The sequence below is a fragment of the Mandrillus leucophaeus genome, unplaced genomic scaffold, assembly GCF_000951045.1.
Source record: "Mandrillus leucophaeus isolate KB7577 unplaced genomic scaffold, Mleu.le_1.0 Scaffold146, whole genome shotgun sequence".
Classification (NCBI taxonomy): domain Eukaryota; kingdom Metazoa; phylum Chordata; class Mammalia; order Primates; family Cercopithecidae; genus Mandrillus; species Mandrillus leucophaeus.
In genome coordinates, this window is record NW_012101432.1 from 2,818,774 (window position 1) to 2,844,337 (window position 25,564).

The 25,564-nt window shown below is 41.8% G+C and overlaps 1 protein-coding gene across 1 annotated transcript in view; it reads right to left on the minus strand.

Annotated features, from left to right (window-relative positions):
* Positions 1 to 25,564, minus strand: part of LOC105535457 (aldehyde oxidase 1) — a 97,914-nt gene that overhangs the window by 7,942 nt on the left and 64,408 nt on the right. The window contains exons 23-30 of the mRNA XM_011974561.1: positions 23,297 to 23,383; positions 21,383 to 21,574; positions 12,891 to 13,118; positions 6,805 to 6,900; positions 4,512 to 4,640; positions 3,739 to 3,813; positions 2,153 to 2,205; positions 853 to 967 (exon numbers count right to left, since the gene is read on the minus strand). Coding sequence (XP_011829951.1) covers positions 853 to 967; positions 2,153 to 2,205; positions 3,739 to 3,813; positions 4,512 to 4,640; positions 6,805 to 6,900; positions 12,891 to 13,118; positions 21,383 to 21,574; positions 23,297 to 23,383 — 975 coding nt within the window. The remainder of the gene's footprint in view (positions 1 to 852; positions 968 to 2,152; positions 2,206 to 3,738; positions 3,814 to 4,511; positions 4,641 to 6,804; positions 6,901 to 12,890; positions 13,119 to 21,382; positions 21,575 to 23,296; positions 23,384 to 25,564) is intronic.

The following is a 25,564-nucleotide window of genomic DNA, read 5'->3' on the forward strand; positions in this document are numbered from 1 at the left end:
TCCAAGAATGCAGGCATAGAGGATATTTATAAATATCAAGAACTAGAACTTGCTTCAAGGTACATTTTGGAAGAGATTATCACTAAACTGGTAGCTTGGTCACATGACAGTTGTTAGGGTATCACAGTCCCATTTAATGGATCAATGATCTTTCATTATTATTGACTGTGACCAGTAAGTGGCTTCTTTTACTCCCAAAGGTTCTGCTACAAGAGGAGAAATTCTATGAGTCTTTAAAGCAAGAGAGAGAGAAAGAGGGACAGCGTGTGTGTGTGTGTGCGCGTGCGCGTGCATATCTCGTCAGAGCATCCCTTGAAAGCATAAGGATGCTCTGAAACTATCTAAAAAGCAAGATCAAGCCGGCTCTGTGGCACAATGGATAGCACATTGGACTTCTAAAAGGCAAGACCTAGCTGAGAAAAAGACATAAAAAAGTGGCCACTACCTGCCCTGGGCTGGCTTGGTGCTTGTTAGCAGATTACAGATGTCTATGAAATCTTTCAAGAATGATATATTTTGGCATTTCTCATAAGAAGTCAGAATTGCTGGTTGTGCCAACAGTCTACATGAAAGCCCCCTTTAGAGCATGTTTCTTTCTTCAAGTAGTTTCTTTCCTGATTCCATTTAAAAGAGCCAGGGAAATAAAGACAGGTCACCAGTTGTTTTCCATGGCAGCAACCAGACCACCAAGGCAATTGTGGGGATTCTATTTTTTTCTGGTAATCCGGGGGAATCCCCCTTAGGCCAAATGCACGGTGCTGCCCCTCACTCAGCTCTCCTCAGATAGATGGCATCTGTGGAATTTAGGTGCATCCTAAGTGCAACTTGAAGACCTTTCCAACTGGTACTGACCTTATGATCCCCTGTCAGGCAGTCTATTTCAACCTCGGAACAGGCAGCTCCATAAACGAAGTATTCGAAGGGATGGCCTTCGCCTTTCTCCCAGTTTATGTCTGACTCATAACCTCTGGAGGAAACAGAATTCTTGAGTGTTGTTAAGTGATCAAGTCCCCTAATTGCAGACCATGATGACTGAACAGACTCATGAGGAGTTATGCAAACCACAGGAATATAGCTGTACAATGATATGCCAGCACCAAATGTATGTGTGATAAATGCATTGAATAAATAAATATTTAGTTTTTTCTTTTAAAACTTGCTTTGTCTGATAAAAATATCTAACTACTCCTGACTGGTGCCTCCTTACTCCTGGAGGTTAGCTTCTTACTTCATGAATGTCCATCTTACTGCTTTTGGCTAATATTGGATCATCTGATTTGGGGAACTCAACCTTCATTTTACACCAAACGCTATTTCAAAGGTGCGTGCTTCCTGCTTTGTTTATCTTTCTGGCTCCAGAATTTGCCCCTCTGTGTGAAGGATCAGGTCCTATGGTTCTCATTCTTTGTCTCTACTCCGGTCTCCCACCATCAAGCTCCATGGCCTGCTCTGTTCCTAACTAATCTTTAAGAACATCAAACAAATATTAATGGTAAAATAGAAGCATGTGTCAGCAGCTTCCAGAACTCTCTACCCTCTCTCCTCTGCTGCCCTGCAACCTGGAGATGGCCATTAAAAATGCTTCCAATGCCTGTTCCTGACAGGGAGTCAGTGCCCAGGACTCCCACACCAATGGCAAAGTGATCAAACCAGGTAAGGCTCTACATCACTCTGCTGTCAGACAGCTTTCACTCTCCATTAAAATAATTTAATAAACTGTTTTCCAGATTCAGTGAGTTCCTGTTGTTTCACATCTTAATGTAACATGGTTATGGTCCAATTTCTTTTTTGCCAGTCCCGAAGGTGTAAAATGGTACCCCTCTTATGGGTTTAATTTGCATTTCCCCACCTTTGTTTCTTAAGAGGTAGATTGTGTTTTCAACAAAAAGTCAACAACTGCTGAGTATTCCAAGTGCTAACCCCAGAGAGCCTTAAAATACCACCCACTATGATTAGAATCATCAGTTCAGCTGAATTTTGTGTGCCTATTTTCCCTAACAGGAGTCTTTCTGGATACCAGCAATTAAATGTTCTTTATAACCATGGGTAAATAGAAGGTACAAAGTCAACGTTTGCCAAAATTGCAAGGGAACTGAAACTCTTCCTCAAGATACCACTGTCATTCTCCATAGCGATTGGAGGGAGTATTTACCTGAAGTATCCAACAGCTGAAAGGCTAATGCTTTCATCAAAAGCAGTCTGTGCCTGTGAAGGAAGAGCATAGCATGCTGCAACAAGGATGCCCAAAGAAAGAATCACTCAACACTTCAATTTTAATTTTACCCTGTCTGCTAAATAAAACTATCAGCAATAGTAACTAGGAAGGACCCAGATTAATCCATTCCTTTTGGCATTCTCCATTTCTACAGGTGTTTGTGGTTCACACCTTGTAGCTGTTTGTTCAGCACCTATGATGGTAATAAATGCCTGCTGTGGTATGCTACAGGTTGGACTAAAGTCATCAACATATGTTCCACTTAGGAAGAAATTCACTCGGTTATCTGTAGTAGATTTCCAATTCATATGGGACATTTTAGAAAACAATGGTTGGTTGGCTGCTTAATTTTAATATCAGGTTCCTGCCAGTCTATAGAATAAGGGTTCATTTTATAATCCATATTTATGGGAACTATCAATCCTTTCTGGGCACATTTGTTTCAGGTGAGGGGAATAATTTTGCTAAATTGTACCACCATTTACACCAAAAGGTCTCCTGACTCTGCAGTGCAGAGTTGACTACTATGCAGAAAAATCAGGGTTAGGTCCAAGTCCCTAAGTCTAAGAAGAGAGGTCAGAAGTGCATCAATCATTAGAGAAGAAAGTGGGCCGCATGGCTGCATTTCATGGTGGTGGAGAACTACTCCCCATGCTGCACCTCTCTCCAGCTTTCTCCAGTCACACTGACTCAGCCTTTCTGGGCTCAGGTAGCATGGGGCAGAGGACAGAAACAAATATACCCAGGAAGTATAGACAGATCCCATAAATATGAGTTATAAAATGAGTCCTTACTCCACGGAATAGCAGAAGCCATTTCTAAGTGGGATCCTCAAATGTTATTTCCCCCAGACCTGTATTCATAAGGTTGTGAAAACTGACATTCTAGAATAGCCAGCGTGACACACGCTCCCAGTTTTTATGGATATTTGTTCCACAACATCTGGTAGTTAATAACCTATTACTTCGAAAAGTTTGTTAGTTGACTTTAGAACGTGTCTTCTTTTCCAGCTAGATTGTAAGCAGATCAAAGGAAGCAGTTGAATATTTCCGTTCCATTGAGTACCTATTACTGGATGAACAGATACCCACTGGCTTGGTTTCCTATTTCTAAATGAGTTCTTATATGTTTTTTACTTTTACAGAATGGTTCTACTATTGTTTTTCTCTTTTAGGAACAGTAGAACCCAAAGAAGGAGAAAAAACAGATGTACAGTTATTATCCAGACAATCCCTAGGTTCCATAGAATGAAACACTAATTAATTCTGGATTAAAATAGGAGTTCTGGTAGAAGAACTATCTTTTTCTCTAACAGAAAATTTTCCCAGATGCAAGAGTTCCTCCACCACATTGCGATAGGATTTCCACATGCTAAGAGCCAAAGGGCCTTTTATTTATCATTATGCAATGGTGGTACCTTTGCAAATGCCCTTTCTACAGATTTCAATTAATGCATATTGCTCTTGCTCTCCTCCCACTCCTTTTTCTTCTAAAATAAAATACAGAGAACCATTGATTCTCACCCAGTCTTTCCAAGTTCCTTTAGGATTCTTGCTGATGATGGGTTTGAGGCGTTTTAGAAGAGTTTGACAGGCATCCTAGAGATTATTTTTAAATTAAAATTATGATCCTAATTTCATGCAAACACCAAATTCAAAACAACATAATATGTACCATTCCATAGGCTTATCTAAGAGGGAACATGGAAAAATAAGACACCAACCCTGTATGAAGGTGATATGAAAGGTTTCATACAAGTGTGTGCACGTCTGTGTGTGTGTGTGTGTGTGTGTGTGTGTGTGAATGAACTGGCCTTGTAAGCCATGCTAAAAAGTCAGGACTTAATAAAAAACAAATCTCTTGGAAAACCACCAGCCATTGCTTTCAGACATGGCATGGCCACATTTATTTTGTGAGAAAATTCACTCCGGCAGCAGAAAGCTAGAGCAAAAGGCGATGAAGTTGTGGTGGAGAGACCGAAGTCCTGCATCGGCCCTGGGGAGAGGTGGGAGTCTGTCTCAAAGTGATACTAACATAATATGGAAACAGAAAGACAAAGACATTTTTGAGTAGACTTGAAAGGACTTGCTGATTAGAAAAATGTCAGGAGTGAGGAAGAAAAAGAGGTGGCATTCCCAGCACAGGAGAACCACTGGGTGCTGTACCACTGACTGAGGCCAAGATGGGGGAAGGAGATAGGAGCTGGATTAACTCTCAGCATCTTTGGAGCTCCACCCACCCACGTATTTGGCCCTGAGGGAGTTAATGATTTGGACGCCACTGCAGTGACTGTTACCTTTACTGCCAACCCGTTGAGATCTGCCACCACAGAACCTCCAGAGACATTTGCATTAGGGACGGTTTCTGTGCTTGTTCCACGCAGGTGGACATTCGAAATTGGCATTCCTAATTCACGGCTGACCACCTGGATTTTAAGAGAGAGTTTCTTTTAAAACACTGATTAGTGACAGAGCTGTGCACATGCTCACATGGTAACACATGTGTGATGCCCTCATACTCATGACAGGGACAAGGGAGCAGAATCACAAATTCCTCCAGCCACAAAAAGTTTCTCATTTCTAAAAATCCTATAGCTAGTCTGGACCCCAAGTTCTGAACACACTTTCCTGTTCTTTGACTTTCTGGTGATAGTGTCAGAAAGAGGAGGTGAGGCCCTAAGCCAAGGCGGGAAGAAATGCTTCATTCTTGTTTCTATAATCATGATATTGACACCTTTGAGGCTTCTCCTATGACCACACTCTGCAAAATTCTAGCAGAACCTTACCAATGATAGGAGATGTTTATCTCCTATCCACATTTCTGTAGTTGCCCCAGGAAAAGAGTGCTTCTTATGAGAAAGGACAATGACCTTGGAAAAGCAGCAGCATGAACATGTGGGTCACAGGAGATGGTGCCAGTGCCATGTGCCAACACAAGGACTTAACTGGCTGCTTTATTCTTTATTTTTAGCGCTAGAGAGCAAAATCATATTGCTAACTTTAGTTGATCCCAAACTCGACTCTCTCCTGCTAGCAGCGTGGCTTGAAAGTGCTTGCCCACAGCTTCTACAAGGACTCAGGCACACGGAACCCTTCCATGAGGTCTGGCTCTCAGATCCTCCACACACAGTGCATAGGCTTAGAATATCAAAGTCTCTGGTGATCCAATACGGAAAACACCCTCCACTGGGGAATGTCAATTCTCAAGTGACTGAGAGAAAATGTGTATTCAACATCTTTATACTTACAAAAATGTAAATGAAAGCAATAATGAGATACTTTCATTCACTTATCAAATTATCTATAAATTTTCAACAATCTATCACATTCACTGTTGGTTAGGGGTATCATGAGAGGGATACTTTCTGGAAAACAATTTGATAATATGTGTCAAACAATTTAAAATAGCCACACCTGTGACCCAGTAATTCTACTCCCAGAAATCTATGTTAAGAAACAATCAATGATTTGATCACGGTTAATGTACAAAAATATTCACCGAAGTATTCAAACAACTGGGGATGGTTAAACAAACCATATATTTATCCACATACAGCCATGAAAATTCATGATTGTAAAGACGGCTTAATGACAGGAAAAAGGGTTCACACTATATAAAGTGGGTGGAAAAACAGAATACAAAATTATACAAAAGCATGTTGGTGACTTTTTGCGAAAGAAAAAAGACAAGATGTAAAGACCCCCAAATAGTGAGTATTCTGTGTGGTGAAACTGTGTAGGGTCTTTGTTTTTAAAAATTTTCTGCTGCTTCCAAATGTTTTATAATCTATTATATTACTATTATGATTAACAAAAGAGAAACGGTAGCTTAAAATTAACCTAAAATAAGACAGCCAAAAGCAACAGATAAAGTTTGGCTGTAAATATCAAAGGTGATTTATATTAGCGATTGTTTGGAGTCTGTAATACAAAAAGGGAAGGAAATAATCCAAATTCATCAGAATTGACACATTATCTTATTGCCCAAGAAAAATTCAAAAAGGACAATTCAACTGTCACTATATCCAAAGGAAAGCAGCAAATAAGTATATAACTTTCCTTAGCAATAAAACAACTCGAGACTCTTCTGCCACATTCTTTTAGGGGTTTGGTTGCAAAATTGGTTTACCTAGTTTCTGCTAATTGTTTAACAGCGTAAACTGTCAAAGCTCAAATCTCCTATCCTTTATTTTTCTTTGTTTTTACTTTTTGAGACAGGGTCTTGCTGTGCCACCCAGGCTGGAGTACAGTGGTGCAATTGGCTCACTGCAGCTTCGACCTCCCAGGCTCAAGCAATCCTCCCACCTCAGCCTCCCAAGTAGGTGGAAAACAGGCTCATGCCACCATGACTTGCTAATTTAATTTTTTTTTTTTTTTTTGGTAGAGATGGAATCTCCCTTTGTTCCCTGGGCTGGTCTCGAACTCCTTCACTTAAGCAATCCTCTTGCCCCAGTCTCCTGAAATGCTCGAGCCGCCCCACCCAGCTTCCTATCTTGTATTTTATAACAGAAAATATTCATTCATAGTTTTTCTCTCATGAGCAGATCTATAAGCACACACCCAACTCAATCTAGTTATTTGCATTCTTACCTGAATCATTTTAGTGTGGACCCCCTGCCCCATTTCAATTCCACCGTGAGTGACCAGCACAGAGCCGTCAAGATAAATGTGAACCAAGGCAGCAGCCTGAGCAGAAAAGACGAAAAGTATTTCTAAGATCTTTTTGATATTGTCACATATCATGTCAATTAAAACATTTTCCTTGGAAATATTTCCCTCCAAGAATCCCCCACCCCCCAGGGTGGAGTAACATTTTAGGTTTCTTTTTGGGGTGGGGGAAATGGGGGCAGGGACTCTGTTTTAAAATGCAAAGTAATGTATAGACAGGTAGAGGGAGAGGGTGAATAATTGTGTGCACGCATATTATCATAGTTGTAGTAGGCATGCCACAGAAAAATGAAAACGGAAATTCATTTTGTTATAATCCCATAAAAGATGAGATAGATAGACATTAAAATTTTTTTGCTGCAAAATGACTAAGCTCACCCTAAATCATCTTGGCACCGAACTACAGAGCTTTGGAGTTAGACAAGAACTTGGAAGTAATCTTATCTAACTGTATAGCTCCACACAAGGATCCAGAAGGAACAAGACTGCTAACAGCATTAAAGGCTCTTATAATCAGAAACATCCAGTCTCTAAGCTAAACATGTTTTATAATTAACAAGAATGTGCCTTCTTGCATATCTGCCTGTGCTAAACTAAAATATGGGGATATCCCCGAAAATCACAGCAGAAAACAAGAATGGCTTCTTCCCTTTGGGTCTCCAATGTAAGAGCAACATCAGCAGCATATGGTCCTATGGCAGGTGTCTCTCAGTGGTTCCACTGTGGTCCAGGAAAGCCTGCAAGGCAACCTTTACAGCTCTTCAGCAGGGATGTGCTGACCGTATGGGTGTGGTCTGGGTCAGCTAGGTTTCTTAACACCTAAGTTTCTAAGCAGAGTGACATAATAATCTAGGATTTATAATGTCAAGGTCTTCAGAAAATTCTGGTAACAAGCCAATGTCAACTTAATAAACCAAAAATTTTCCTAAGCCTTAATTGCTCACTTAGATTATTTGTAAGCAACCCTGGTCATAAGTGAAAGTTGATGGAGCTGCATGTTAATCAACAGATAAACCCAAGAAAAAGACAGCATTTCCAGATCAATTCTCTGTCCATCAGAAGGGCCTTCCAAGCTGCCTGGGAACTGTGGACAACACTTGGAGAACCGTCTCTTTATTTGTATCCAAAGGTGCACATTACCCCTGTGAATGACAACCAGAAAGCTCTATCATTCCAGATAAGGCAAGTTTGATGGTGAAAATGCACTCCATTTATTTAGTCAGCAGTATTGGGCAAATGGGGACATCAGGATACTCTTTCTCTAAGGACAAAGGCACATATATCCACAGTCCAAAGGAGAACCTTAGACTCTTGAAGAAGGCATATCAGCCATGAAAATGACACCCAAGGACCTTGGGAAGATGCAGCAGAGTGTTTTTTTACAGTTTATTAACTCATGACTCCTGGAAACACCATCTTTTGCTCCTGGACATTCATCCTCAAAATAATAAAGATAAGGAATAGTTTTGCTCTACAGAAAGCCCAGGACTGGCTGCCTGGGGGCCATGCATCAGATGTCAGGTGATGCCAGCTGCAACAAGAGCTCCTGGGCCCCTTTCCATGGCACTTCGTTGTGCTTTGCCAGAATATGAGCCCCCTGAAAGGAAGGATCACGTCCTAAGGAATCTCTCAGAATGCAACATAGCAACACACATGCGGTAGGTGGTCAGTAAATGTTTGGAAAGTAAATTTGCAGTAGCATAGCCATACGATCTGTTTCTTAATCTTGTAGACTCCATATTTGGCCTCCTTGGCTCTGCAAAGTGTGCATGTAATTCGTAGTTGGACTTGGCCCATGTGATTGAACTACAATTCTAGTGGATTGTACTTTTCCTACATTGTGTGACCCTGCTGGTGATAGCATTCAGCCTGTATGTCCAAGACAGCATGTCTATCAGAGATCACTCAGTAATTTGTTCCATGTGGTGCTGCAGTCTCCTTGGGCCATTTGAAATGTCAGATTTGGTTTAGTTAAATGGCACCACTGTACAGCTCATTGTTAGTGCCACAAAATATAATTCTGCAAAGCTTCATCTATAAAATAGGCACAACTGGAAAGCTGGAGCAGATGGTTCTCCAATATAAGTAGAGGACCTAGTCAGGGAAATTTAAACCTTCAAACAACTACTACTGGTATCGATGAGAAGTTAGCTTTAAACCCACAGATTCCCCAAATGTTTCAGCCATTCAGACATTTGAGTTCCTACTCTGTGCCAAGTGCCATAGTAAGGCATTGGACACAGAGGTTGGTTAGGTCCTGTCTGTGCCATTCAGTGTTCACAGTGCAGGAAGTAAGTACACTGATACTGCACTTTCAGCTCCAAACCATAGCAATACAGCAAATCACACAATTTTCGTTGTTTCCCAGTGCGTATAAGTGATGTTTATGCTACACTGTACTCTATTAAGTGTACAATAGCATTATGTCTAAAAAGATTGTACATACTTTAGTTTTAAAATGCTTTGTTAAAAAATGCTAACAGGTCAGGCGCGGTGGCTCATGCCTGTAATCCCAGCACTTTGAGAGGCTGAGGCAGGCAGATCATGAGGTCAGGAGATCGAGACCATCCTGGCTAACATGATGAAACCCTGTCTCTACTAAAAATACAAAAAATTAGCCGGGCGTGGTGGCAGGTGCCTGTAGTCCCAGCTACTCGGGAGGCTGAGGCTGGAGAATGGCATGAACCTGGGAGGCAGAGCTTGCAGTGAGCCAAGATTGCATCACTGCACGCCAGCCTGGGCGACAGAGGGAGACTCCATTTCAAAAATAAATAAATAAAATAAAATAAAATAAAATAAAATAAATAAAAATAAAATAAAATAAAATAAAATAAAATGCTAACAATCATCTGAGCCTTCAGAGAGTCAGAATCTTTTTGCTGGTGGAGGGTCTTGTCTCAATGTTGATGGCTGCTGACTAACCAGGGTGGTGGTTGCTGAAGATTGAGGTAATTGTAACAATTTCTCTTCTTTTCCTTTCTCTTTTCTTTTCTTTTCTTTTTTGGAGATAGGGTCTCACTCTGTCACCCAGACTGGAGTGCAGTGCCTTCCTTAATAAGCTTAATCATTTCTAGCTTTTGATTTCAAGTGAGACTTGCGACTCTTTTTTTCACTTGAACACTTAGAGGCCATTGCAGGGTTATTAAATGAGCTAATTTCAATATCATTGTGTCTCAGGGAATAGGGAGGCCTGAGGAGAGGGAGAGAAATGGGGGAAGGGCCAGTTGGTGGAGCAGTCAGAACACACAAAACATTTATTAAGTTTGCTGTCTTATGTGGATGTGGTTCATGGTGCTCCAAAACAATTACAATAGTAAAATCAAAGATAACTGATCACAGATCACCATAATTATGAAAAAGGTTGAAAAACTGTGAGAATTACCAAAACATGACAGACAGACAAACAGTGAGCACATACTGTTGGAAAAATGGCACCAATGGTTGCCACAAACTTTCAATTTGTAAAAAATGCAGCATCTAGGAAGCGCAATAAAGCAGAGTGCAATAAAACAAGGTATGCCTGCATAACACAGGTGGGGCACGTTTGACCCCCTCAGTTGCTGGGCAGGGACTGCCTCTGCTCAGAGAGGCACTGTGGGACGATGAAGGCGGTGCTGAAGTTGAATCCCTGTTCTGCCATTTACTGGCTGGATGTCCTCGGGCAAGAGAGAGAATCCCTATGGGCTTCAGTTTCTGCTTCTATGAAATAGAGATTCATACCTACCTAATAGAGATGAGACAGGGAATAATCAAGTGGAGATTACAAATTCCCCAGCCCAGGTCCTTCCATGGAGAAAACACTCAAATATCATGTCTAGTTTCCTCCTCTATTTATTTTGTTTTAGAATAGAGTCTTTTAGCATGTGCCTTCCAAGGAGTTTGGTCTCAAATTCCTTGATTCAGCCCTAAGTAAATATTTTCAGCACAGAAGCTGGTCAGTTTCCCAGTTGGCCTTCAAGGATGAAGTTGTACTGTTGGCTGTTGTTGCCTAGTTTGTCCTCAGCTGAGCTGAATCCCACTTCAGTTCCTACCAAAAGGTGTTTTGGGGAGACCACGTGGTGCAACTAGAAAGCCCAGCTTTCAGAACCACTCAGACCTGAGTTCTAGCCCCAGCCCTACCTCTACCAGCTGCAGGACCTTGAGCCAGTTATTTAAACCCTCTAAGCCAAGATTTTTTTTTTAATCCCTAAAATGAGGATACAAATCTTCTAGGTTGTCCCAAGGTTAAATGAAATACCTAAAAGTACTTATAACATCATAGCACTCAATAATTTATCACTATGATTTTTTTTTTTCTTTCTTGGAGAGATGGGGCCTCACTATGGTCAGGCTGGTTTCAAACTTCTGGCCTCAAGCAGTCCTCCTGTCTTGGCCTCCCAAAGTGTTGGGATTACAAGCGTGAGCCACTGCACCTGGCTATATTTTTAAAATCTACTTTTTGAGAAAATTCTGATGAGGAAAATGGGTGAGACCTGGTCTATGGTAGAGGCCAGATGTAAAGTAATGGCAGCCATCAAATAGAGGCAGTGTGCCATGTTTACCCATGGCCAAACATGAGAGGATTTCCAGAGGCTCTGTGAACAATGGGGGCTGTTTTCCCTGATGATCCTGACAGGTCTGCTCAAGGACAAATGGCCCCGACTGACCTCATTGGTAGCTGCCAGCTCATCAGTTTACCCAAAAATTCTATACCAAGACCCAATGCTTATAAACCCTTTTCTCAATGGTAGTTTTTTCTCTCTTCTTTTGTAATAACCTCATTTTTGCTTTTATTTCTCAACCACAGTATCTTGACTGTCTCCAACATCTGAGTAAATTGCATGCAGACGACTACATGACTCTGTGTTATTTTTGCCATCACAAACAGGCAAGGAATGAGAAGGCTTAATAAGATCATCATTTGTTGTAATACTTCTCTGACCTACCACCTGCCTACGATCAAAGCTGCATGCAAATGTTCTAAGGCTCACACCAAAGCTCAACTAGGACAGTTAGGTGAATGGATGGATATGGGATGGGGAAAGGACTTTCCTACCCACTTTTCCTGGCCTCTTCTGATCCCTTAACACACCACATCCACACTAACGCCCCTCTCAAAGCTCCCCTCCCCTGCCATTTATTCCTATTTTGTGATCACTCAACACAGCTGCATGCCTTCTTTGCGGCTCCAACCAAGGAGTAAATTCTGCAAAGAGGAGTGACAATTGTGAGGGTCCTGCCAGTTTACCTATATATATATGGATGTGTGTATGTAAGAAAATAGATAATAGGGGTTCCCCACTGCCATACCATGAGCTAGAATGCTGCAGTCCTTCACCAGCCATTAGGGATAAGTTTTATTCATTCTTGAGAAAGAATGAAGTCAAGAAAGAAGAGATAGAAACATCAAGTGGGATTCAGCAACCAAGCAAGGGGATTTCTTTAATCAATGAAAGAAATTAAACTTCAAGAGCAGATTCCCAGTCCTCCCTTTCACAGTTTTAAAAGCTACAAGGTGAATAAACTTCAAAAATTCTATTTAAAAAGTGATTTATTTTTCCGAATTTAATTTATTCCAACCCACCCACAAGGAGTGGAGCATCCCAAACCTTGCAGCTCCTCATTCCTATTTCATGGTCCAGCGACACAGAATTGTGGACACTGGAAGAGGAGTCTTGGAGGTCATTGGTCCCACCCTCCTGCTTTCCACATGAGCAATCTGAGCCCAGAACAAATGGACTCAGCTGCCATTTGCCAACTCCTCTTGCCAGGGCCAGGAGTAAACCTCAGTCTCCCAATTTCCAGCAAGAATGTTTTTCACCAACCATGGGCATGTGAGCAGAGGAGCTCTGGTCTCCCCTGGAGTAAAGCTAGCTTAATTACTTTGACTTTGGTGGCTTTTGTGAAATTTAACAACTGGGCATTGCAAGCATATGGCTAATACGACTAAAGGAAAAGTTTCCTCAACACCTCTTGCTTTGTCAGAGCTGCTTCCGGGCATCATCCTCATGTGTGTTTGAAGAACTGACCTGACCAGCAGCGCGTGAGCCAAGGCCAACAGGATACTTCAGGGGGACCATGGCCAGTCCTTTCTTCTTCCAGTAATTTTCCGCATTGAATTTTTCCACAGCCGCTTTCCTCAAGGAGTAGGAAGACACGGCCATACATTCTCTCCAACACTGGATCAGGTTCTTGGCATTGATCTCTTGTTTGTAGGGTGTTTGATCAATTTCCTTGTACATGTTTATCATTCGCACCTATGAAAGAAAAGGAGATTAAAGCGGGGAGGGGAAACCCAGCAGACATAGGCTCATCCATTCACCATCCTCCTGGTCAAATTCTGCTCATCCTATAAGGTCCAAGCCGAGTTCTACTTAGTCCTTGTGGAAGCCTTTCCTAATGCACAACATTGTCCTCTTCCTCTACTCAGAGCTTCTATCAAACATGCTAGCATTTACTTATGTGCTTTCTATGCTACTCTTGTGCAACTTTAAAGGATGGAACCCTTCCCTTACGTTGCAATATAACTCGACCACAGTCCGTGTACACTGTAGACTCTTAATTCTAGTTGCATTTGGAATATCTGCTGAAAGATCATCTAGGCCACATGATTTGGATTACTCCCATGCTATGTTGAAAGATAAGACTACTCACCTCCAAAACAGGCAAACATGAAAGTTTGTTTAAATATGACCAATATCTAGGATGAAGAACAAATTAAAAGATTCTATCCTAGGATGTCTGAAGCACTGAGTAGAATTCTTCCTGTATTCCCAGAATTGGCGATTAAGACCCTCAGCTAATAATAAAAGGTGCCAAGTATGTCACATTCTCAGCTGAGAAAACTCTTAGCACTTGTGGCCAGCCCCTTCCCTAAGCTGACAGAGCCATCACAGACACACTCTCCCCACCCTCCTAAGCAAATTCTCAGATCATTGTAAGAGAAAGACTGGAAATTAATGAGCTGTCCCACTTGGGGAAAAGTGGTGTTTTTAAGAGGCTGTTTCCTGCTCTAACTTCCCTGGGGATGAAGGGAGGTCTTCCTGTAATTCTCCTCCATAGTGCTACCAAATGTGGCAGGACATCAGGAGAGAGTCTAGTGGGATGGCCAGGAAGGGAGGAGCAAGGCCTCCCACACATTCGAGAGAAGCAAAGAAGGTGGCTATTATTGGGTGAAAGATGGTAGATGAATTGGGATGTGGGGCCTTCTAAAGATTGCTGGGGCATGGGCAGAGAGGTGTGGTCACCAGTGGAATGCTGTGCCAGCCGCCCCCTGATGGTCCAAGGACTGCCAATTTTTGGAAGAGCTGGTAGAAATGGAGCCATAGACAATGTATTTGAAAAGTGACTACATCTGACCAAAGAGAGGACTGTGAGCTTGCTGGGAGAAGTCACAGAGGGAGAAACTGGCTGTTTTCCCTGGTCCTTCTCCTCTTCCTCCTCGCATCAGCATCACAGCAGAAGGCACAGGGGAGGAGAAGGGGCTGACAGAGAGCTCACCCCATCTCCCCACACTAATTCCACTCCAGGATCTGGGAAGAGGAGCCAGGCAGGTGAAAGTCCTTGTCGATAAACGAAGTTGGGGCTGAGACTGAAAGAATCGAAAGGAGAACCTGGATCATCATGGCAGACAGGAGGCAGGACTAGATTGCAGCTCTGGACAGAGCAGCTTGTGGAAGTTCGCCTTGTGAATTTTAGCTCCAGATCAACTGCAAGAACAAAGCAGTAATCCCGAGAGGACTCACAAACCCTCTGAAGGAAGTGGACTACTTCTGCAGGACTCAAATACTGTGAGTGCCCCAGCTGTGGAAGAGGGAAAGGGAGATTCTCCTCTCCCGAACATACACCTCCACTGGAGAAGCTGAAGGTCTGTTTGCAGGAGAAGATTCTGACTTTACCTGGAGCTGAGCCAATTTAGAGAGCTGAGCAAAATGCAGATAGAGGAAGCAGCAGAAAGGCCCTAGGAGCTTGCTGTGTCCCCTAGCAGGCCATTCCTGCCTAACAACACAGGGATCCATCAGGGGGTGGGGGTGACCAGAGGAGCAAGGGGTGAAACTCCACAGGGAGAAAGAAATCTCTAGCTGAACTTTGTAACGATTTGAATGAGGCAAGAAGCCTCCTGGCCAGAGCTCGGTGGGAGGGCAACAATCTGGTGTGCAGACTCCACAGGCCGGGGAAGAACCAAGCCCTTTTCTCTGGCAGCTGGGAGGGATGTAGCCCAGGGCAAGTTTTCAAGCCCATCACACCCTCTGCCTGGAAACACACTCAGGGCTGCTGGGGGGTGCACGGTGGGAGTGAGACCAACCCTTCAGTTTGTATGGGAGCTGGGAGAGGCCTGTAACTGCTGGCTTTCCCTCACTTCCCTAACAACCTGCATGACTCAGCAGAGGCAGCCATAATTCTCCTAGGTACACAACTCCAGTGACCTGGGAATCTCTCCCCTAACCCACACAGCAGCCACGGCAAGACCCACCCAAGGAGAGTGTGAGCTCAGATATGCCTAGCACTGCCCCCACCTGATGGTCCTTCCCTATCCACCCTGGTAGTGGAAAACAAAGGCCATTTAATCTTGGGAGTTCTACGGCCCCACCTACCACCAGACCCTCTCCACATTACTACAGCTGATGCTTTCTGGAAAGTGCCACCTCCTAGCAGGAGGCCAACCAGTACAAAAATAGAGCATAAACCACCAAAGCTAAGGACCCTCATGGAGTCCACTGCACCCTCCATCACCTCCACCAGAACAGGCAGTGGTATCCGTGGCAGAGAGACCCATAGATGGTTCACATCACAGGACTCTGTGCAGACAACTCTCAGTACCAGCCTGGAGCTGGGTAGACTTGCTGGGTGGCTAGACCCAGAAGAAAGACAAAACTCACTGCAGTTCAGCTCACAGCCACATCTATAGGGAAAGGGGGAGAGTACTACATCAAGGCAACATTCCATGGGACAAAAGAATCTGAACAACAGCCTTCAGCCCTAAACTTCCCTCTGACAGAGTCTACCCAAATGAGATGGAACCAGAAAACCAACCCTGGTAACATGACAAAACAAGGCTCTTCAACATCTCCAAAAAATCACACTAGTTCACCAGCAATGGATCCAAACCAAGAAGAAATCTCTGATTTACCTGAAAAAGAATTCAGGAGGTTAGTTACTAAACTAACCAGGGAGGAACAAGAGAAAGGCAAAGCCCAATACAAAGAAATCAAAAAATGATACAAGAAGTGAGGGAGAAATATTCAAGGAAATAAATAGCTTAAAGAAAAAACAAAAATTCAGGAAACTTTGGACACACTTTTAGAAATGCAAAACGCTCTGGAAAGTCTCAGTAATAGAACTGAACAAGTAGAAGAAAGAAATTCAGAGCTCAAAGACAAGGTCTTTGAATTAACCCAGTCCAACAAAGACAAAGAGAAAAGAATAGAAAAATATGAACAAAGTCTCCAGGAAGTCTGGGATTATGTTAAACAACCAAACTTAAGAATAATCAGTGTTGCTAGGAAAGTAGATAATTCTAAAAGCTTGGAAGACATATTCGGGGGGATAATCAAGGAAAACTTCCCCAGCCTTGCTAGAGACCTAGACATCCAAATACAAGAAGCACAAAGAACACCTCAAAATTCATCTCAAAAAGATCTTCGCCTAGGCACATTGTCATCAGGTTATCCAAAGTTAGGACAAAGGAAAGAATCTTAAGAGCTGTGAGGCAAAAGCACCAGGTAACCTCTAAAGGAAAAACTCTCAGATTAACAGCAGATTTCTCAGCAGAAACCCTACAAACTAGAATGGATTGGGGCCCTATCTTCAGCCTCCTCAAACAAAACAATTATCAGCCAAGAATTCTGTATCCAGTGGAACTAAGCATCATATATGAAGGAAAGATACAGTTGCTTTCAGACAAACAAATGCTGAGAGAATTCACCATTACCAAGCCACCACTGCAAGAACTGCTAAAAGGAGCTCTAAATCTTGAAACAAATCCTGGAAACACATCAAAACAGAACTTCTTTAAAGCATAAATCACACAGGACCTATAAAACAGAAATACATGTTAAAAAGCAAAAACAAACAAACAAAAGTACACAGGCAACAAAAAGCATGATGAATGCAACAGTACCTCTCATTTCAATACTAACATTGACTATAAATGGCCTAAATTCTCCACTTAAAAGATACAGAACCGCAGAATAGATAAGAACTCACTAACCATCTAGTACCTTCAGAAGATTCACCTAACACATAAGGACTCATATGAACTTAAAGTAAGGGGGTGGAAAAAGGCAATTCATACAAATGGACACCAAAAGTGAGCAGGAGTAACTATTCTTATATCAGACAAAACAAATTTTAAAGCAAGAGTTAAAAGAGACAAATAGGGACATTATATAATGGTAAAAGGCCTTGTCCAACAGGAAAGTATCACAATCTTAAACATATACACACCTAACATTGGAGTTCCCAAATTTATAAAACAATTACTAATAGATCTAAGAAATGAGATAGACAGCAATACAGTAATAGTGCGGAACTGCAATACTCCACTGACAGGACTAGACAGGTCATCAAGACAGAAAGTCAACAAAGAAACAATGTATTTAAACTCTACCTTGGAACAAATGGACTAAACAGATATATACAGAACATTCCCTCTAACAACTGCAGAATATACATTCTGTTCAACAGCACATGGAACTTTTTCCAAGATAGACCATATGATAGGCCATAAAACAAGCTCAATACATTTAAGAAAACTGAAATTATATCAAGCACTCTCTCAGACCACAGTGGAATAAAACTGGAAATGAGCTCCAAAAGGAATCTTCAAAACCATGCAAATACATGTAAATTAAATAACCTGCTCCTGAATGAGCATTGGACCAAAAACGAAATCAAATGGAAATTAAAATATTCTTCGAACTAAATGACAATAGTGACACAACCTATCAAAACCTCTGAGATACAGCAAAGGCGGTGCTAAGAGGAAAGTTCATAGCCCTAAATGCCTATGTCAAAAAGACTGAAAGAGCACAAACTGACATGCTAAGGTCACACCTCAAGGAACTAGAGAAACAAGAACAAACTAAATCCAAACCCAGCAGAAGAAAGGAAATTACCGAGATCAGAGCAGAACTAAATGAAACTGGAAAAAAAAATACAAAAGATTAATGAAACAAAAATCTGGTTCTTTGAAAAGATAAATAAAATTGATAGACCATTAGCAAGATTAACTAAGAAGACTGAAAATCCAAATAACCTCACTAAGAAACAAACACAGGAGATATTACAACTGACAACACTGAAATACAAGAGATCATTCACAGCTACTATGAGCACCTTTACACACATAAACTAGCAAACCTAGAAGAGATGGATAAATTCCTGGAAATATACACCCCCTAGTTTTAATCAGGAAGAATTAGATACCCTTAACAGACCAATAACAAGAGCGAGATTGAAATGGTAATTTAAAAATTACCAACAACAAAAAGTCCAGGACCAGACGGATTCACAGCAGAATTCCACCAGACATTTGAAGAAGAATTGGTACCAAACCTTTTGACACTATTTCACAAGATAAAGAAGGAACCTTAACTAAATTCATTTTATGAAGCCAGCATCACCCTAATAACAAAACCAGGAAAGGACATAACCAAAAAAGAAAACTACAGACCAATACCCTTGATGAACATTGATGCTAAAATCCTTAACAAAATACTAGCTAACCGAATCCAACAACATATCAAAAGATAACCCACCATGGTCAAGAGGGATTCATACCAGGGATCCAGGGATGCAGGGATGGTTTAACATACGCAAGTCAATAAATCTGATACACTACACAAAAATAATTAAAAACAAATATCACATGATCATCTCAATGCAGAAAAAGCATTTAACAAAATCCAGCATCTCTTTATGATAAAAACTCTCAGCAAAATCAGCATAAAAAGGACACGCCTTAATGTAATAAAAGCCATCTATGACAAGCACACAGCCAACATAATACTGAATGGGGAAAGGTTGAAGGCATTCCCTCTGAGAACGGGAGCAAGACAAGGATGCCCACTCTAACCACTCGTCTTCGACATAGTACTGGAAGTCCTAATCTGAGCAATCAGACAAGAGAAAGAAATAAAGGGCATCCAAATCGGCAAAGAGGAAGTCAAACTGTCACTGTTTGCTGGCGATATGATTCATTTACCTTGAAAACCCTAAGGACTCCTCTACAAGGCTCCTAGAACTGATAAAAGAATTCAGCAAAGTTTCTGGATACAAGATTAATGTACACAAATCAGAAGTTCTTCTGTATACCAATGGTGAGCAAGCAGAGAATCAAATCAAGAACACAACCCCTTTTACAATAGTTGCAAATAATAATAATAAAATACTTAGGAATATACCTAATCAAGGAGTTGAGAGACCTCTACAAGGAAAACTACAAAACACTGCTGAAAGAAATCACAGATGACACAAACAAATGGAAACACATCCCACGCTCATGGATGGGTAGAATCAATATTGTGAAAATGACCATATTGAAAAGCAATCTACAAATTCAAAGCAATTCCCATCAAAATACCATCATCATTCTTCACAGAATTAGAAAAAACAATTCTAAAGTTCATAAGAAACCAAAAAAAAGCCTGCATAGCTAAAGTAAAACTAAGCAAAGTGAACAAATCTGGAGGCATCACACTACCTGATTTCAAACTATACTAGAAGGCCATAGTCACCGAAACAGTGTAGTACTGGTATAAAAATAGGCACACAGACCAGTGGAACAGAATAGAGAACCCAGAAATAAACCCAAATACTTCCACCCAACTGATCTTTGACAAAGCAAACAAAAGAATAACGTGGGGAAAGGGCACCCTTTTCAACAAATGGTGCTGGGATAATTGGCTAGCCATGTGTAGTGAGAATGAAACTGGATCCTCATCTGTGACCTTATAAAAAATTAACTCAAGATGGATTAAGGACTTAAACCTAAGACCTGAAACTATTAAAATTCTAGAAGAGAACATTGGAAAAACCCTTTTGGACATTGGCTTAGGCAAGGATTTCATGACCAAGAACCCAAAAGCAAATGCAATAAAAACACAGATAAATAGCTGGGAGCTAAATAAACTAAAGAGCTTTTTGCATGGCAAAAGGAACAGTCACAGAGTGGGAGAAAATCTTCACAACCTGCATATCTGACAAAGGACTAATATCCAGAACCTACAACAAACTCAAACAAATCAGTAAGAAAAAACAAACAATCCCATCAAAAAGTGAGCTAAGGACATGAATAGACAATTTGCAATAGAAGATATACAAATGGCCAACAAACATATAAAAAAATGCTCAATGTCACCAATAATCAGGGCAATGCAAACCGAAACCACAATGTGATACCACCTTACTCTTGCAAGAATGTCCATAATCAAAAAATCAAAAAACTGTACATGTTGGCTTCAATGCAGTAACAGGGAACACTTCTGCACTGCTGGTGGGAATGTAAACTAGTACTATGGAAAACAGTGTGGAGATTCCTTAAAGAACTAAAAGTGGAACTACCACTTGATCCAGCAATCCCACTACTGGGTATCCACCCAGAGGAAAAGAAGTCATTATTTGAAAAAGATACTTGCACGCACATGTTTATAGCAACACGATTCACAATAACAAAATCATGGAATCAACCCAAATGCCCACCAATCAATGAGTGGATACAGAAACTGTGGTGTGTATGTATAAGTATATATGTGTGTATGATGGAATACTACACAGCCATAAAAAAGGAATGAATTAACAGCATTTGCAGTGACCTGAATGAGACTAGAGACTATTATTCTAAGCAAGTAATTCAGGAATGGAAAACCAAACATCATATGTTCTCTCTGATATGTGGAAGCTAAGCTCTGAGGACACAAAGACAATGAACTTTGGGGACTTGGGGGGAAGAGTGGGAGGGGAGCGAGGGATAAAAGACTACAAATATGGTGCAGTGTATACTGATCGGGTGATGGGTGCACCCAAATCTCACAATTCACCACTAAAGAACTTACTCATGTAACCAAATACCACCTGTACCCCAATAACTTATGGAAATAAATAAAAATAAAAGCCAATCTATTAATGTTACAAAGGAAAAAAAAGAACAAAAAGGAGATCAGTTTAGCAACTGAAATGACCAACTTTTTCACAGCTGGCTGAGATGTTCGGGAAGCGGGGAACAACAGCCTTGATGGAATTGTGGGTAGCAGTTATACCCCCAGCCAAGGGAAGCTTCTCACCAGCCAGGGGAGAATGCAGTGCTCACTCCTCAGGATCTTCTGCTTCGGGATTTTGGAGCAGGCGTCTGAGTAAGGGGGTGAGGATTGCTGAACTTTGGAGTCTGGGTTCTGCCTTAACCAGTTAGCTGGGGGACCTGGCACAAATCATTTACCCCTCTGGGTCTCAAATTCCTCAACCTGAATGGCCCCCATTCTCTGACATTCCACATGTTTTGTCTGTGAAGCTAATTTAGCATTACCTTCTCAGGGGATAGTCCACATTTGGCTGCAACTTCCATGATACAAGATTCGGTGATCAGCCCTGCCTGAGGAAAGCCAAACCCACGAAAAGCCGTGTTGGATGGAAGGTTGGTTCTGCATGCCCAACCCCTGCAGCGGAGGTTGGGAAACTTGTAAGCATTGTCCATTTTCAGAAGTCCCATTTCTATCACCTGGAGAAATCCAGAGTTGATGTGATTAAGACCTTCTGAACCTGTTTCACCATCCTACGACCTCATACCAAAACCAGGCTGGGAATGGCAGCCCTCTTTACATCTCATCAAACATGCTAAAATATTCCCATGCCCCCAATTAAACACATTTTTGCTATAAAATAATTTTTAAGTATTTGAATAATGTTTCCTTTGAGAGCATTATTATTTTTGTATTTTGGAGTTAATGCATTTTTTTTTTTTTTTTTTTTGAGATGGAGTCTCACTCTGTTGCCCAGGCTGGAGTGCAGTGGCGTGATTTCCATTCACTGCAAGCTCCACCTCCAGGGTTCACACCATTTTTCTGCCTCAGCCTCCCGAGTAGCTGGGATTACAGGCACCCACCACTATGCCCAGGTAATTTTTTGTATTTTAGTAGAGACGGGGTTTCACCATGTTAGCCAGCATGGTCTCAATCTCCTGACCCCGTGATCCACCTGCCTCAGCCTCCCAAAGTGCTGGGATTACAGGCGTGAGCCACCACGCCTGGCCTTAATGCATTTTTTAAGATTTCAAACATACAAAGGCCTTTGATATGTTCACAGGCCCCAAGCACTGGGTTTATATAATGTAATGATTATAATATCCTAGAAGACAGAGAAAACAGAAAAAAATGTGTTGGCATTGAGTCTAATGTGTTGGTTCTTAATCGTGAGCAATCTTTTCCCTGCTCTGGGGGACATTTCGCAATGTCTGGAGACATTTTTCATTGTTAACATTTTAGTTGAAACTCTTTTTTGTTTTGAGATGGAGTTTCACTTTTGTTACCCAGGATGGAGTGCAATGGCGCAATCTGGGCTCACTGCAACCTCTGCCTCCGGGGTTCAAGTGATTCTCCTGCCTCAGCCTCCCAAATAGCTGGGATTACAGGTGTGTGCCACCATAACCAGCTAATTTTGTATTTTTAGTAGAAACAGGATTTCACCACGTGGTCAGGCTGGTCTCGAACTCCTGGCCTCAAGTGATCCATCCACCTCAGCCTCCCATAGTGCTGGGGTTACAGGCGTGAGCCACCGTGCCCGGCTTGGTTGAAACATTTTTATTTGGGGTTGGGGTGGACATAGTGGCTCACACCTGTAATCTCAGCACGATGGGAGGATTGTTTGAGCCTAGTAGTTTGAGATCAGCTCTGGCAACATAGTGAGACCCCATCTCTATAAAATAATAATTAAAAAAAATTAGCTAGGCATGGCGGCATGTACCTGCAGTCCCAGCTACCTGGGAGGCTGAGGTAGGAGGATCACTTGAGCCACTGTACTACAGCCTGGGCAACAGAGGGAGTCTCTGTCTCAAAAAGTAAAAAGTAAAAAATAAAAAGACTAGAGGGTGGTAATGCCACTGACACCTACTAAGTAGAGGCCAAAGATGGTACAATGAGCAGGATAGTCCCCACCATAAAGAGCTACACACTTCAAAATGTCAGTAGGGCCAAAGCTGAGAAAGCTTGGTCTCATGTGTGAATCTGGGAAAAGAGTTCTAAGTTTGGGAAGCCGGGGGTGAACACAGATACAACTCAGCCAGCATCTCTGGGCTGACACCAGGAAGTAACACATGGCTATCCCTGCAAGAATGGTCATTATGCCTTTATAATCAAATATTACTTAACTATTGGACATTTTCTAAGTTAAATCATTTTATGTAACACTCTTTCAGGAATGTGAACTTGTTCCTTAAAACACTTACCAATAATGATTCATCCAAAGAGTTGCCTGCATTGCTATAATGCTCCATGTCCAGGGCCAAGATTCTGCCATCATTCATGAATCCAGCCTGGGGAAGAGAACCGACATCGAATGCTGGAACAGTGGCCAAGTCTCTCTAAATTTTGTCATTTGTGAACCCTCCACACATAGGGGAAAAGCGTCATGACATTGGATTTGGCAGTGATTTCTTGGATAATATATAACTAGCTCTGTGATCTTAGGCAAGCTATGTAACCACACAGGCGATTTGTGAAATGGAAGTAAATAAGGCAACACATAGAAAATTATAGGCAAGTGCCTGAAACATAGCAAGTACTCTAAATATAATTAATATTACTACCATAAATAGTATTCATATCACCTTTCCTCACACTACTCTCCGTCAGAAAACACTATTTTCTCATAGTTTTAGTCACCATTATGGCAACGGCTTCTGTCACTATAATCCAGTCCTTTCAACAAAGTCCCATGGGTGTGAAGGACATTTCTGCTTCAGGGTCCTGTTGTCACTTCTTCCCCCAGCATTTACACAAACAAGTTCTTCATTGTCCTTCCAGATCGGCTTCTCCTTCCAACTTGTTGCTTTCTTCTAAAACCCTCCAAGTCATATTTATGGTTTTATTCTTCATTGCATTTTGCCAAGATTTTCATTAATCTTGTTTTATTTTACACTATAATGGCTCTTGGACCCATCTCTTCTACATCTTACTATCATATCTCAGACCCCCCAACTGCTTCATGTCTGAATGCATCAGCTGCCTCCCGCTGGTCTACCAGCTTCCATCCTCTCTCCTCCCCAGACCATCCTCTTAGCCTCCCCAAAGAACCCATGTTTAATTACGGCACTGAGCCAGTCAAGGATTCACTCAGTCTCACTCTTTCTTTTAAGATCAAGTTTAAACTTCCCACTCTGGGACTGTAGGCCCCTCTCAGTCAGGCATCACCTAAGCCCATCAATCCTATTTTTCACTACCCTCCAGGAAGTGCTTTGTGTTCTAATTCCCCCTCTCCCCTTACTCCTGCCTCTATCAAACATGCCATGTTTATTACACCTCTGTAGTTTTGCTCTGACTATTCCCACACCTGGCATGCCTTCTTTCTGTCTATCTATTCTGTTTTTTGTTTTGTTTTGTTTTTTGTTTTTGTAACAGAGTCTCACTCTGTCACCCAGGCTGGAGTGCAGTGGCGCGATCTTGGCTCGCTGCAACCTCTGCCTCCCAGGTTCAAGCGATTCTCCTGCCTCAGCCTCCCAAGTCGCTGGGATTACAGGTGCCTGCCGCCACACCTGGCTAATTTTTCATATTTTTAGTAGAGACAGGGTTTCACTGTGTTGCCCATGCTGGTCTCAAACTCCTGAGCTCAGGCAATCCACCCACCTCAGCCTCCCAAAGTGCTAGGATTACAGGCCTGAGCCACCGTGCCTGGCCTCCATTCTTGAAGACCTATCTTTTAGCTTCTCTAAGAAGGTGCCTATATATACTCCAACTCATATTCCTGTCTCCATCTTTTAACCTGAGATTGTTATGTTTTTGTAATGACTTCACATATGTCTTATTTTAAAAAATCTCCTTCAGGATAAAGTTTACTGTAACAAATATTTCTGAGCTAGATCAAATTCAAAATACAGTTTAGAGTGTGATGTGAAATGGAAACATTCATTATCTCCTAAAAAACCTGTATGTAGTTATGCAGTTTTGTGATGGAGACAATGCTATGCATTTAACAAATCCTATTGTCTTTCATCCTGGGCGCACAGGAAGATGACATTTCCCAGCCTCCCTTACAGTTAGGTGACAGAGGTCTCGCCAATGACATCTGGGCACAACTGAGGTCCGGTGCCTAAAACCTAAAGCACCAACCACATGGCACTCCATGCTCTCTCTCTCTTCCCTGTCTGCTGCCCTCAGCAAAAGATCTCCTGGAAGAATCAGAGTTTGCAGGGCAGTGATACCCAGTAAAACTTTCTGTGATGATGGCAATGTTCTGCGTCTGCACTGTCCAATATGGCAGACACTAACCACCTGTGGCTGCTGAGCACTTGGAATATAGCTAATACAACTATGGAGCTAAATTTCTAATTGTATTTCATTTGGATAATTTAGATTTAAATAGTCATATGCCCCTAGGGACCACTATATTGGATGATGCAGTCCAAGGGCACAGTGGCACCAATAAATGGAAACAGCTCCAGTCCTCAATGATTTTACAAAGCAGAATCCTCCCCCTTTCCCCCTCAATGATTATACCG